The 15403-nt window shown below is 37.9% G+C and overlaps 2 protein-coding genes across 2 annotated transcripts; both read right to left on the bottom strand.

Moving 5' to 3' along the window:
* Nucleotides 1-1277: 1277 nt before the first annotated feature.
* On the bottom strand, nucleotides 1278-9543 carry LOC139147356 (uncharacterized). Its single transcript, XM_070718415.1, has 10 exons — nucleotides 9417-9543; nucleotides 7976-8075; nucleotides 7360-7589; nucleotides 6698-6935; nucleotides 6301-6365; nucleotides 5654-5760; nucleotides 5229-5315; nucleotides 4773-4917; nucleotides 4322-4485; nucleotides 1278-1776 (listed from the first exon to the last, which is right to left on the bottom strand). Exons 2-10 carry the CDS (start codon nucleotides 8055-8057, stop codon nucleotides 1749-1751), a joined length of 1146 nt encoding a protein of 381 aa, XP_070574516.1. The 5' UTR covers nucleotides 8058-8075; nucleotides 9417-9543; the 3' UTR covers nucleotides 1278-1748.
* Nucleotides 9544-12670: 3127 nt separating this feature from the next.
* LOC139147358 (hydroxysteroid dehydrogenase-like protein 2) lies at nucleotides 12671-15369 on the bottom strand. Its single transcript, XM_070718416.1, has 3 exons — nucleotides 14569-15369; nucleotides 14078-14219; nucleotides 12671-13460 (listed from the first exon to the last, which is right to left on the bottom strand). Exons 1-3 carry the CDS (start codon nucleotides 15101-15103, stop codon nucleotides 13286-13288), a joined length of 852 nt encoding a protein of 283 aa, XP_070574517.1. The 5' UTR covers nucleotides 15104-15369; the 3' UTR covers nucleotides 12671-13285.
* Nucleotides 15370-15403: the final 34 nt, after the last annotated feature.

The following is a 15403-nucleotide window of genomic DNA, read 5'->3' as shown; positions in this document are numbered from 1 at the left end:
TTACTCATAGAACACTATATTGGCAGGTTACACCCTGACCCATATTTTCATCGCCGATGGATACAACATACACGAGGCGTTTTTGGCAATGTAAATTTATGTCATTCTTGTATAACGATCAGTTGTACAACACAAAACCAGTATGCTTTTGTTGTTTTGAGTGTGCGTAGATATTTGAAGTAACAACAGCAATACATGGAGGGGTAACCGGGAAAGGGTCTATAGTTTCACGTTATCTCTCTATGCACCACTCGCAACATTAAATCCCATTCTTGCGATTTTACCGGCGAGAACAGTGTCTTTTCTGATCACTCACGGTTACTCTACCTCATTGGGCGCACGTAAAACTGCGATTAAAACTTCACTGCATATTAAACAAAGCAAAATATGCACGTCTTTATTTTGTCGACTTGCAGTTATACGTAAGTTGATTCTATTAAGTGATCTAAAAATCACACTTTCCCAACCAGGTGATTTATAAACAACTGGATACATGTTAAAATAGCTTGGAGCATCCATTTTGAAAAACAAAATATTTCTCTCACTGGTTTCTAGCGACTGACACGCAAAACAGTTTACGTGACCAAATGCATCTTTGAAATGTTGTACTACTGCGACTACTGAAACTATTTTATTTGGTTGAAATGAATGATGAAGAAAGAAAACTTATACGTGTTGTATTTTTGTGGAGTAACACATTTCATTACCACCTGTTGATGCCACGGTCGTCATTGGCAACCAACAGTTAATAAGTAAATGTGGTGGAGATAACACGCATATTGTCATAGGGATACATCTGTTATTGAATTTTTCGGGTCAACTCTGCAGATAATTAAAATGATAAAAATGAAACATATGATAGTAGAACTTACACAGTACCAATGCATATCTTACTTTCTTCTAACATCACATCGTTATTATAGCACCTGGCTGGCTCCTCTGTCGACACTCAGCTGACGTCATTAATGTATCTAGCAATACATCTAGTTATATCAAAGTGGCTCGCTTATACTGTCATGTATTTTTGGTGGATATTAAACGTGTTTTACCCGGCAGGGCAAGCGTCATCCCTGTAGTCGATACGACCTCATGTTTACCTAAGTTGCACACGTGTCACAATAGAAATTACAAGTAATTCTGTATGTTTGGCAAAATATTTAGATAAACACCCATCGGAGAGTACGGCAGGAGAGAGAGAGAGAGAGAGAGAGAGAGAGAGAGAGAGAGAGAGGGGGGGGGAGGGATTCTCTTATACATTAGAGCCAAAGTCACTCATATAAGAACGTTGATACTATTTTCATCCAATATTACAGTTACGAAAACATTCAAAGCTTAATTTGTCGGTTTTTGTCGCACAGTTGCTTTTCATTTTTTCATTTAGTAGACATAACTGCTAGTACTGAGTTAATATTTACTCCTTCTTCTCACTATTTCCTGCCTATTTTACCGATGACCGGGATCGATGAAGACAATATTGGTCCATTTTACACTCGATGACGTGTCAGCGTGTAATATTATACAATATTTGCTTCCTTCTCACTAAGCTTACAGTCATGTTAAAGACACCAGTAAATATATAAAGTTAATGTGCATCCTCTTGTTTTCTGGAAGGCGATCGCTATCCTGAGTACAACTATGAAATTTAAAGGATCTTCGCGTTGTTGCAATATTAATGTTGTTGCGTTCTCGTTCAAAGATTTCACCATCATGTTTAGTATCACCACGTTTTATGAGAGTGAAATCAATTCCTAGTCGTATATGTAGACGGATGGTTTTCTGAAACGGAAAGAGAAGAGGAAGAAATTTGATCGGTTTTAACAATTTTACTCCGTAATTGCATTGTTGGGAATATATTATTACCATTACAGGCGGACTTCCACAGTCAAGAAAAGCGTCCTTTGGTAATATGAGGAAGAGAAAATTTGCTGAGTAACAAACCTTTCCCATTTTCAATGATGAACAGCCCATTAATTCCTAAAAACGTTTTAGGAATTGCTGAAATGATTTTTTTTTGTATTTTGGAGCATTTATTGTAAACAGTCGCTTGTCAAAAAGTTGGACAGTACATTTCTCAACAATCAATATTGATAACATTTTAATCCATTTACAACAATGCGTCTCTAGATAATCTTTCTCCATGACGTATTCTAGGTGGCAGTTGTGTTTGACTAGTAGCAAATATAAAGGAAATGATGGCTTTCTATTTTCCATGTCAATTGAATTGATAATCAAATATTTTTGCCATAAGTACGAAATGATTATAAATAACTGGAACATTACGAAACGAACACGACGAACGGTTACACCCAATCATGCGACTGATTTCACTGGAGGGTGAATTTGTGATAGTCGCAAAACAATTGACACGCTTTGAGGGTCGTATAGCTATATGATTCTGTATTACCATCATTGGTGCTTGCCACAACCGAAAGAAGTGGAACGTTTCAATGCATCTGAGAGACGGACCGGTCTCTGTCATGTATTGTGTCAATCAAGGCATAAACAGTGACCGTACACACTAAGGGAGCCTTCAGTTATTACGGCCGGGGGTGGGTCGGCAAAATCCAGGGGGGGGGTCACCTTAAATTTGAAAACTGCAAAGGGGGTCATGTATTTTTCCAACAGCTCAGAGGGGGGTCACTTAATTTTCATAAGTATCCGTCCCGTCAAAAAGCAGTTTCAGTCTTCAAAAATATTCTGGAGATAAAAATGATTCGCTGCATGATTTCATTCTCTGAAGTTATTCACCTGTAAATCTGAACAAAAGTATAATTATCTGTCACATGAACATCTTGACTTGACAATTCTGAGGCTTGTCTTATTGTAAATCACGCTCACTGAGGGCAATGAACAATTCCAATTACTTACATATTAGAGATATAGCAAGTTTTGTCAGGGAAATTATTTAACAGTTACCTGTAGACTAATAGTACCATGAAAAGTGAAATTATACTTTTAGGTGAAATTCCAATATCATACTTGTTGTCAACATCTGAACTTTCAAATAATCTATTTGAATCAAGTACATTTGTATCAATTATCAAATACCTATAAAAGCACAAATTAATTTAGTTAAGCATTTAAAAAAAATTATTCATAGTTTTCTCATATACTCCAATGTATAGTGGATCAACATTTTGGTGAATTTTCAAAATCCAATTTCTTGCACACATATCAACCTTTAACGATCCTAGTCTAACTAAGTACTTTAAATTAAATTATCAAACGTCTATAAATACACAGATTTATATAGTTTTGTACTGGAAAACAATTATTCATAGTCTCCTCATTGACTACCATGTATTGTGAATCAACATTTCGGTGAATTTATAAAATCCAATTTCTTGCAAGCACATCCATTTGTAACCACTACAGTCTAATCAAGTACATTAATATTTATAATCGAGAGTACATAAATATATATTTGGAAAAAACATTGTTCATAGTTTCCTCATAGACTCCCCTGGCGAACAAATCCATTTGTTACCACCATAGTCGAATCAAGTATATTAATATTAATAATCGATAGTACATAAAAACACAGGTTTACCTATTTTTAATTTGCATTGAAAAAAATTGTTCATAGGTTCCTCATAGACTCCTTATATAGTGGATGAACATTTTCAGTGAAATTCCAAAATCAGATTTCTTGTACATATAATATGCACCATCGTATTCTAATCAAGTAAATATAATGTTAATTATTGAAGATCTGTATATGCACAAGTATAGCAAGTTTTTCATTGGAAAAAAAAATATTCACAATTTTATCATAGACTCCCATGTATAGTGGATGAACATTGCTTGTGAAATTCTAAATTCAAAGTTTTGTCCACATACTAGTTGTAACAACCCTATTCCAATTAAGTACAATTAGGTCAGTCATCAAATATCTATACATGGTGCATAGATATACTTTTGGATTGAAAAAAGTATTACATAGTTTTCTCATAGACTACCATGTATAGTGAATCAACATTGTCAACAGCTGATTATCAATTAAATCCAAATATGAAAATTTTGTACACATATGCTTGCGCAAAAATATAATGCAATTTACCTGTAATTTCTGTCCAATCCCTTTGAGGTGTAATTTCAAATTATAGCAAGAAGCGAAATTTGAACATTAACAACTTGTGAGCTTGTAAGGAGGGTCATTTGAAAAATCTGGGAATCTCTTTTTTATTCTACTATGCCCCCAAGAGGTGTTTGTGTGTGCAGCTTTACTCAAGCGATGGGGAGGGGCACCCCGGCCATAATAACTGAACGCTCCCTAATGCCGACCTTGAACTCGTCATATAGAGAATGGTCTGTGACTTACCTCTCCCTTGCTGGCAGTGTAAAATACACGATAGCGATGATGGCGGCCAATGAAATCGCCACACAAACAGCAATCACTGCTATAAGCCAACTTTCGAAAACTGGTTCTTTCGGGTCTTCCAAGTGTTCCGATGCTGTTATCGATACTACATCATACCCCAACTCCTAGTAACCATAGAAACGAGAGTACAGAAAAAATATCCCACTGTGACAACAAACAGGGAAATTTGTTCTAAACTTGTGGTGATAGCCATGATAAATGTCATGGCTAAACATATTTTCTTAACTTGCAAATTGTACGGCTTAACAAGGTAAATATATATCAGCATTTAGTTTTTAAGATGCGTTGTCGTTATTATATATGGCAGAAATATGTGACTAAAAATAAAAAAATTACAGCTTTAAATGCTTCATTTTGTACTGATCTTATAGAGTGGTATACTAGTACTTACATAAACAAAATCCATTTCTCTGTCTGCCAAGGCTCCAACGAGGGCGTTCTGAGGCAGATCATATGTTCCAGTGGCTCGGCGACTTCGGGAACTGCCGAGTTCACACAGGGCGTTATTTTCCTTGGGTGCTACGAGTGTCATTACCCTTGAAAGATACGTGAAACAATGATGCGAGGAAATTTAAGATGAATTTGAGATACGGAAACAGAGATATAGCGTACATGTTGTTCTATCAGTTTAAAGGCCAAACAAATACACCCAGGGTCTGTAGCAGGTGTAGCATTCTGAACTGCATTCTCATCCTCCTGAAATTCTACAACCTCTAAAAAGAATATGTATATATAGCTGTCTTTTAGGAAAAGTTCATTAACAGTACTTATCTCTGAAAATATTACACTACATTACTTATATGGGAAGAACAATCTTATTTGAATAGCGTGAATTCACTTCCGATACCTCAGATTACCGTTTGACTGTTCGGGATATCCCCTGCCTACTCTGACGTCATCTGGTGTCACGACATTCCTTGTCACAGTTGACGCCCTGAAATTGATGACAACGCATTACCATGGTGAGCAGATAAAAAAACATTGATCAAAACTAAATGAACATACCGTTACCATAAAGACATTATTATGAAAAAATTTAGCTTCGAGGGATGATGTTCTCCTTATATTGCATCTGAGCGTCTACCGATAGCTAAGAGTACAAATTTCTGAATTGAATATGTAGATTCGTGTAAGTAGGTAGACAGAGAGAGAGAGACAGGTAGACAGACTGACGGACAGACAGACAGACAAACAGACAAACAGACAGACTGACAGATAGATAGTAGAGAGATGGGTTGATGTTGACGGATACTCAGAGAATGTTGAGCATACCTGCAACCATAACCCGGACAGCAGATTCCAAAGTTTGATTTGTAATTACAGTACATATTAACCAAGTCAGCAACCTTTGAACGGTACCGAGTAACTACTTGGGGCCACTAGAAATGAAAACAATGTTACATAGATTTAAAAGAAAAGCCATGTCTTACGCAATTGTCTCTATGTTTATGAAACGTCAGAAACGTGCTCAGCTCATTATTGTGTCTTCTGCCATCGTATGTTAACATGTAAGTAAGTGATAGTAACAAAACGATCACAGATCGACATCGATGTTGTATTGTGCGATCGACAACCAAATCGTTAGTCGTAGTTCTGGCTGAAGATCAAACACCTGAAAGCTGACACAGGTTACGGTTTGCCATAATTCAAACGGTGAAGCAAAAAGATATTAAACATATTTCGCCCAGGGGGAAATGTGAAATGTCTCGCAATGTTTCGCATATTCACATATGTTTCTCAGTGGGCCGTTGACGACGCGTGCGACGGTGAAACACGATGGTATCCCAAGGACTAAAACATAGCCATGAAATTGTACTAGTTGTGAAGGATGTACCTGTAGGACAGTGGCTAGTGAGAATTTCGATCTACTTTGCTTTGACATTATATCATCAGGTCAAACGAATATTGGACGGACATACCTTATCCGACACTGTCATGTCTTTAAATGTAAGAATAGCACCATTGAAAGACTCTTCTTTATCAGCTGAATAAAAAATGATCATGTTCAGTAATTATAAGAATGATGTTTACGGTTGATTTCAAGTTAAACATATCAGTATTACTGTTCCATTAAGTTTTACTAATATTATATCCATATAGCGCTTATTTTATTTCGAGCACTACAGGTAATGATGAGACGCACTTTGAATGTCAAAATACCTGGATTTATTAGTGATATTCGGACGTCAAATCAAGATATGTTTTGCTAAAATTTCCATAATGACATATCGTTAAACGTCCCTCGACAATTCCTCGACTGAGTGTTCAAGCTACAGTATCTTTCTTTCAGTTTAATAAATTAAATTTTGCACTTACTATGCAGTTGACACTGTTTCTTTCCTGCTTTACCGTCTGTTTGAAGGCCAAACATAATGCACTTATCGTTGTTGTTGCCTATAGCCTCTATGTAGTTTGCTCCAGCGACTTTCTCGGCTCGAACACAGAGATAGTTGTGTGTTCCACACAGCTTGGCAGGAACGTCCACATTCGCACGGACGCTGCCTCCAGTCTGGAACGATCCACCGGCGGCGATGGCATTCCGGAAACCCGCGTCCTGCCGATGATTGAAAGGACATTTTACAGACAAATGTTTTGCTGGAAGGACTGTCAGTGAGAATGTGTTTTTAAATACTGACAGCTGTATACTATACTGCAATTTACCCTCAAAATGGACATGACAAAAATTTCAGAGCAACCAGTCTTTTTGGAACAAATACTTGGTTTACACAGTCCCATTGGGCAGGTTTGTCTGCAGCCGAGAGATGGTCCGTATGAATTATGACTACATTGGAGTGATGAATCGGCGCTACAATAATATATACATCATGTGATGGTGCTGTTACGCCACTTAGATGTCGCTTGCAATTGAGAATATTTTACTACCTAATTGCCCTTCACGTAAAAGGAATTCCTGTTTATACATTGTGCATAACGATATATACGTGATGATCGACGAAATATAAGGAATGCAAGCTAACCGATGGCTCTACTGTTTGCGGAATTCGATCAGAAGTCGACGTTTCGAACTGTTCATTGTCCGTGAGATATAGAGCCAGTCTGATGTTGTCGCCATCATCTCGTCCGGACAAATCACCTGTCACTGCAGCCTCGTTTGCAATTGTGACGTCGAAGGTGATTTGGGTTGGCGTATCCTGTTTGTATGTTACACCCTTTGGTTCGGTTACAGCAAACTCTGTTATAGCAATGTCTGAAGGCAAAATGATGAAAAAAAATGTCATTTCTTTTCCCCAAATATGAGACAGCTACGATATTGCTACGGTATGCACTGATGACAAAGTGAAACTTCCTGTCATGTTAAGCAACTGCAACAAGGAAGTTGCATTTCGAGGTCGTTTCCCTCATCCTTTTGAATTGTTCTTCGTATCTGTTCATTATGCAAGTCTTTCTCACTGTTCTTTTCCATCAAACATAACGACTCTTCATACCGAATGTATTCTAAAGACATTAACTTATATTATTTTTTGGCAACTTCCAAATCTTGAGTGACCGCAGTTTCCTGCCGACATGTCTATGAGCAAGGCAGATATAGAAATGCGATCAGCATGACTTTAATTTTTATTGTGAATCACTTACCCGGATTAACAGACGACACGCTGAGAACTTGGACCAACAGGTAAAACACGTGACTGAATAGACAAGCTCGGAATGCTTCCATCCTTGTTGATTTCGTTCACTGAAGGGTTGAGACAAAACAAGTAGTGTGTGACCCCCAACTCTTGAATCGGTGTTTTTCAATGCATGGCCATGAAAAAAAGCCATTTCGTCCGCATCATTCCATTCTTACAGAAAAATGTATCGTTTTAAACACAATTCACACTATCAAAATCAAAGAGTGTCGTTTTATCAACAGCCGTAAATAGTATCCGTCGCATGTGAATAAATTTTGAGAACTCAATGGACCAATTCTTTGATGCTATAAATTGCCGCCATCTCCAAACCATATGAAAGGACTGACGGCACAGATTCCAATATTACCCACGTGCTCGCTACATGGGCGGTGAACCCACCCAAAGTTAAAAACAGTATCAATGTGAGTAGTTGTCTAGTCATATTCGATACTGTTGGCAAGAGGATTATGGTTCGACATTTGTCAAATTATTCGCAATTAATATGAGGTGAGGTACTCAAGAGGATAATTGACTCTTATGTTTCTACATAAGCTTAAAATGAAAGAGAGGGCCAAAGTACCGAGGTCTAAGAATGTGTGCTCTACTTTCCATGGTTAATGAGTTGCTTCTGCGCGCTGGTGTTCAAATCTGGAGCCAGTACACTTCGAGCGATGGCATGGTCAGTTTGATGACAAAGTTTACAATGGCCATGAACCTGGAGGACCCAACCCGTCTGAAGCATCTTTCAGGTAGTAACTTTATGTTATGAATGGAATGCGAGGCGAAACTTCCCATTGATTGTCACACAGTCTCGATATGCTTTCATAGTTTACAATACTCACTACGAACTCGCAGACGACATTTGTTTCTTTTCTCGCATCTCCTTCTTGCGAAAAGTAAAGATTGAACATAGTGCCAGAGATTAGTCAAATCATGTCACAGGACATTCATTTGGGGAAATATGAAACATGCTTCCGTCACAGGTCGTCGCTTAAACTGTGCGGGGAATTGTCTATGTTAGATGGCCTACATGTGTCAGCCGTTAATGCAAAGGAAAAGCAGATCCACCCATGGCACATAACAGGGGAAAATTACTACCCACGTGTACGCTGGTATTTCCTAAATATTGAGTAAAAAGAAAGAAAGAAAGAACGACAAAACAGTCATGACAAAATATTCATTGAGAATAAAATCATTGAAACTGTAATTATCAGACCATTATCCTTTGTATGAAAATGTCGACAACACCCTACAAGTTTGATACAGTTCAAGCTACTAACATGGCCACGGATAGGCGAACCTGTCTCATCAGAATACACTTCCCGGCACTTAATTGAAAAGGCGTTTGAATGATCACAACTGAAGATATCTTGAAGTTTCGTTTCATGAAAAGTTGTTTTACTTACAAACAGTAATGAGCTTGTCCAATTCGTTGGTTCGCGTGCGTGTCCTCGGCTAGGGCGTTCTTGCAGCACTGGACCGTGATGGACAATTTGCGTATCGGGTCAAGCGGCAGATTTATCACTCGACACTGAGAGGTGGGGGACCAGCCTTGGATCAAACCACGTATATTTGTATATCAAACCAAACGCTAACTAGGTCGATCTACACTACAATAGATGGCTGGAAACATGTATGAAAGGAATGGGTCACCGGTACACACTTTCGAAAATCAGGTCATGTATAGAGACTATTCTACAGAAAGTGTAAAACATTACGGTTTGATTTTGAATGTAAAGGATTCCGAGTCTGAAGTAAATGCCAACAATTTAAAATACAGTAGAGTTTATTTAGAAGGAAAGGGCCGGAGAAGAGTTATAAGGCTGCGTTCATAAAAAATGGTTAGGGGGGGGGGGGCTGGAGGAATTCAGGGGGAATTCGAAAATTTTTGGGGTAGTAGAGGGGGGACTTGAAAATTTTGCTCTACCTGTAGGGGGACTTGAAAAATTTTTTTTGTTCCCTTTTATGTTTTACATTTTCCAATTCCAAGTTTTTGAAAGTAATTCAATGAAAAATGGATACCATTTTTATGTCATCCCATTCTAACAGTTGTAATGCTAGTAATGATTTAAAAAATCTAGAACCATTTTGCCATATTTCATTACTTTTATCTCGAACAAATCTAAACATGTGATTTGTTGTAAAAAAAAACCTTGAGCCTAGTAACAGGGCAGAAGCTGCAACTGTTGATGATTTTTGCAATATTTCTATTGATTATATCAACTACAGTTTCTTGCGGTTTGCCTACAGCATGTTCAAAAATATAATATTCAGTTTGTCGACAAAGCCTGTATATATAAATATGTATTTGGTGATAATTTAATTAGAGTCCAGATAATTTAATTAGAGTCTAGATTGACAGTCAGTTGCCAGTGATACAAGTGCATGGTACACATACACAGGCTGTGATAGCAAGCTGAATACTGGTCAGTTCAACATGCTGTAGGGAGTAGAACAAGAACACAGTTGTATAAACTGAAAAACAATATTGCCAAAATTATCGAAGTTAATACAGCTTCTCCCTACGGGCAGTGTCACTATCAGGTACCGCCCTGCCACTGCAGTGTCGCTGTCACTGCATACCTGAGCAGTGACAGAGATAGCTCTGACCCTGATGTACATGGTAGTTGAAGAAAGAGTTTGGATCAAATGACACTCATGACAGTGAAACATACTTGTACACAAGATCTGGCCAGAGAGTAACACATATAAGACAAGGAGACTTGAAAAACTATCAGGAATTTTTGAATGCTGGCACATGACTATGATCAAATATTAAAGAAAAAAGATTGGGCCAACATGCTTGATTTTCTAAATTTTCACATTGTTGTCATAAAATAATACAACAGTAAAACTTTGAATAGTAAAGACTACATGAAAAAAATATGAGACTAAATTTGCCATTATTTCACCCAAAATTTCAGAGATTAAAACATTTATTTGATGGAATATTTTAACCTTCCAGAATTGCCAATTTTGAGTAGCATCTAATTCATATCTGTCTTGTACTTTTGAAACAAATTTTTGGTAGGTCACTGTGCTCAGTTTTTTTACAATATGGCAATTAGCCAGAATTCACAATTTGCCTACTACTACATGATCATCATTTCGTGTGCTCTTCAGCGGGAGCGATTGACCTGGCCAGAGTTGGATTAACTCAAGTTTGCTTAGACTGATATATCCAAAAAGTTCACCAATGCGTTTAAAAATTTAAGAACTTGCGTTGGGAATATTACTTTACAAACTGCTAATAACAGGTAGATAGTGTTGAACACCTGCAAGCGGAACGGCGCAATTAATTGTTTATTTTTTCTGCGCGTACATCCTTTACAAATATTCGGGCTTGTGATAGTTTTGGGGGGACTTGAAAAATTTTGATCATATAGAGGGGGGCATTTGAAAATTTTTTGGGGTATTGAGGGGGGATCTGAAAGAAAATAGAGATTTCAATAGCGATTCCTCCAGCCCCCCTAATTGTTATTTGTGAATGCAGCCTAAGGAGGCAGTCTTTTACAATCATAACAGGTACAGATAAATACAAACATACAGAGGTAAAATAAAACTGACAGATGAATGTATTAGAACCAAGAACAATGAAATAAAGTTGAGAATTGAAATGCGTTTAAAACAAAAAAATGTTCAGTTACAGGGATTTTGGTCGCTGCAACAATTGTAGCCCTTGGTTGGTGGGGCTTGGGCTTCTGTCGCGCGGCTCGCGCCTTGCTCCAACCTGGTTTGGGCAAGGCGCGAGCCGCACGACAGAGTTGAGAAGCCCAAGCCCCACCAATCAAGGGCTACAATTATTGCAGCTAGGTTTTTGGATACATCGCACTTTAGGTTTACGACAAATATTGCAATTGGTTCACTGACTTCAAGCATCAAGGTCTGTAATTTGTAATGACCAACATACAGGTAAGCAAAACAAAAATTATTGTATTCCACTGGCATTATTTATCAATGGGAAAAAGGAAATTGTAAATTACTCTCAGCAATTGCCTATTCTATTTCAGATGTAACACACGTAAACATGCCATTGAAATGGCAATAGATCTCTTACTCCAGTAGTTCGGTACATTCGATTAATCGACTTTAAATGAACTCTCTCCATCAACAATCCTTGACAATGACTCTAAGTCAACAGCGATATATGAGATTGAGGGCGCACTACTACATTTTTCAAAAAATTGACTTCAGTGCATGGTCCGTTGAACTTTTCTTTTGGCTGACTGAGAAGACAAATCAGGTATGTCGACGTATGTGTGAATTTGCTTACACCATAACAGATATAGACGGACTCCTATTCCCCACGCATTACAGAGTTTTTTAACCGAATGTCGGATAAAAGACTTTCAGCATTGGATGTGTGCATATGTGCATATGCTCTGACCAAAGTGAACCACCTGCTGATTCCGAATTCGGAGAAACTGAATCGGAAAGAGTTGATCTTTTTTTCTTACATCTTTCTCTGCATAAAAATTTCGAATAACTTTGACTTTGTTCGTCATTTTTCGTTGCAACTTTGCAACGTTTCGATAACATTAGGAATACTCTAAAGAAACCTGAATATAAAGAATGCGTCTATTCGTTTATATTGGCAATAGTGTTATGTTATATTATAGATTGCCAACGGACAAGAATGTTGCATATTATGGAACGTAAATAATAGTCTAGCAATTCTTTATTAATTTGAATAAAACAAACAAAATAAGCATATTTAACAAACTTCGCGATGGCTTCAGTCTTGGTGGATCATCACATGTTGGAAGATTTCCATCGAAATTCTTCCACGAAGAAAGTCTGTTCTAAAGCATTTTGCAGTAAAAGCATATTCAATAATAAATGGCAGAGCATTCCGTACTTTCGTCGCATAATACTGAGATCTCTTGCCTACATTCAAATTACATTTTGGAACATAGTAATGACAAAGACAGGTCGAGCGTGCTGTACATTATGAGGAATTATTAATATATACAATTAAAACGTTTACCATCATGTGACAAACATTGAATCATACATTGTAACAGCTTTCGAAAAATTATGCTAAATGACTTAACGTTGACATACAAAATTAACAAACATGAGTGCAAGTGAAAAAGACACCGTCCACAACAGACATGTTAAACAGAATAAACCAGCTGCAGAACGCGCTACAATTTATGTGCATGCCATGCCGTAATGCAATTACACATTAGGCAATGGGTCTCATACACAAACTTTAATCAACATGAAGATTGAATACCGTAGGTAATACCCATTATACGTATTACATAAAGTGCTATAGTTTTGGTTTTGGTATGGTAACTTCGTCTTCTTCAGCTACGCGTAGGGATGGAAAGTCACGTGGCATCATCCTTGGTGGTTCGACATCCGGGTCACATCGATATTTTGTGAATTCGGTCACTCCGATACTTCGAAGGTAATCCTCGTCAATTAACGCCAAGCCGTTCAATCTCAGGGAAGGAAATGGGAAAAAACACGTCATTTTTTCCTGACAATATGCCTTTTTGCAATAATAACATATATGTGTGTACTGTTTACCGTAATTTGTCCAGCTGCAATAATTGTATCGAATGAAACCAGAGCCAAACAACTTTTGAATCTAATTTCGCTGTTTACAATGGTGACCTACATTATTTAAGCAACCAAACCACAAATTTTTAATATAAGTACAATGCAAAATGTGTATCTTCACAATTTCTTTCATTTAATAATTAACGCGCGTTGTATCTCTCTATGAGTCTTGAATTTGTATCATCAAAGGCATCTTTGAAACGTGTGCAGAATAATAATTCAAGGTATAGAAAATGTGGAACTGTGCCAGTTATCAAATGTTCGTCTCATGCAAAGTATAAATTGTATAAAAAGAACTTTATAAAGAATGGTTTAATTAGTAAAGCTGTTTTCTGCCACCGCAATAGCTAATTTATACTTGGAAGAAAAATCGACGGTCTGACATGGATACTTGTGTTACACTGTATTACATTAAACTTACGTTATAAATGATAAATTTGAAGCGACAAGGGTTCGAAGTATGAATTATGAGTATGTATAAGTACATATATATTACCTATCTGTTGGTTCCTTTGCTATCTCAAGACATGCATCGGCAAAGATAGTTGCTTCCCTCAGTAGTCCATCTCCGACTCCCATCACCTTAGTCACGTGACTCTTGATACCTGTTGCCGGCCATAACGCTGTGATGGACACACCTGAACGAAAAGATGCACAGACTCTGGGCATTGTTTCAAGTGTCTTGTAAGTGAAGGAAACTCCGTGCATGGTTCGTTTGAATTTTCACTGTGTAACGCCTCTTTCTGTATACATTGTAGGCTACAAGGTATATTTCCACATGTAAGTATCGAGGCCAAAATTCAAATCGGATGATATAGGATCTGCATCTGCTATGTGTATTTCAATATAGGACGACAACAGTTGGGGTATACTATAAACACATACCTGCACGGACACACAAGTATGTATGGATGGGTGGATGGCTGTGCGTGCGTATGAATTTTACTATCCTGAACATGTATTAAATTTTAAATTTATATCAGGTACCTGTGTCTTGAAGCTCATTGGCTAATCCGTGTACAAGGACTGTCATACCAACTTTACCAACCGAATACGGTGTCTTGCCTTTGAAAAATCGAGAATATATCGGCGGAGACACCAACAAAATTTTTCCCGATTTTTGCTCGATGAACTTTGGTAAAATTTCTTGTACCATGCAGTATGCACCACGTACATTGACCTCATTCATTAGGTCGAAGCGCTTCAAGGGTGTGTTGATGACTTTGTCCCATTTGATAGAGCCCGCATTGTACACTACGAGATCCAACTTTTTGAAGTTTGAAATGCACGTCTGTATAGCCTCCTTGATATCGTCCTCCCTTCTCACATTACAGCAGATGGGCATGGCCTGGCCGCCGTTCTGTTGGATTTCGTCCGACACGCTATGAATCGTTCCTGGCAGTTTTCTTGAGTCCTGCGTCGTCTTGGCAGCGACACCGACTTGATATCCGTTTCTAGCGAGGGTAATCGCTATTTGTCTGCCGATACCCCTGCTGGCACCGATAACGAGAGCCGAAGGCATATTACAAGTAGTATAGTACCCAGGAACTTTGGACTTCAATAAAGCAGCGGCACAATCTGTCCGTGCTGAGCAATAGCCAAAACTAAATCAACCCACCCCGCAAGAAGTATTTCAGATACACATTTTTGTGTTACAGGTTTCTGCGTAGATCGTACAACTTTGTTGTAACGTTAGCTTAGCTCCCGGATCGTGATGCTGCATCAACTTTAAATAGCCGTCCTTCGTCTTCGAGTTTGTCCTCGAACAGTACAGCGGTAGACGCGGACAGTTAGTAATTTGCAGTTCGTCGTACGACAAGAT

Source organism: Ptychodera flava, chromosome 13 (assembly GCF_041260155.1).
Source record: "Ptychodera flava strain L36383 chromosome 13, AS_Pfla_20210202, whole genome shotgun sequence".
Classification (NCBI taxonomy): domain Eukaryota; kingdom Metazoa; phylum Hemichordata; class Enteropneusta; family Ptychoderidae; genus Ptychodera; species Ptychodera flava.
This window is presented reverse-complemented; position numbering and strand designations above follow the sequence as displayed.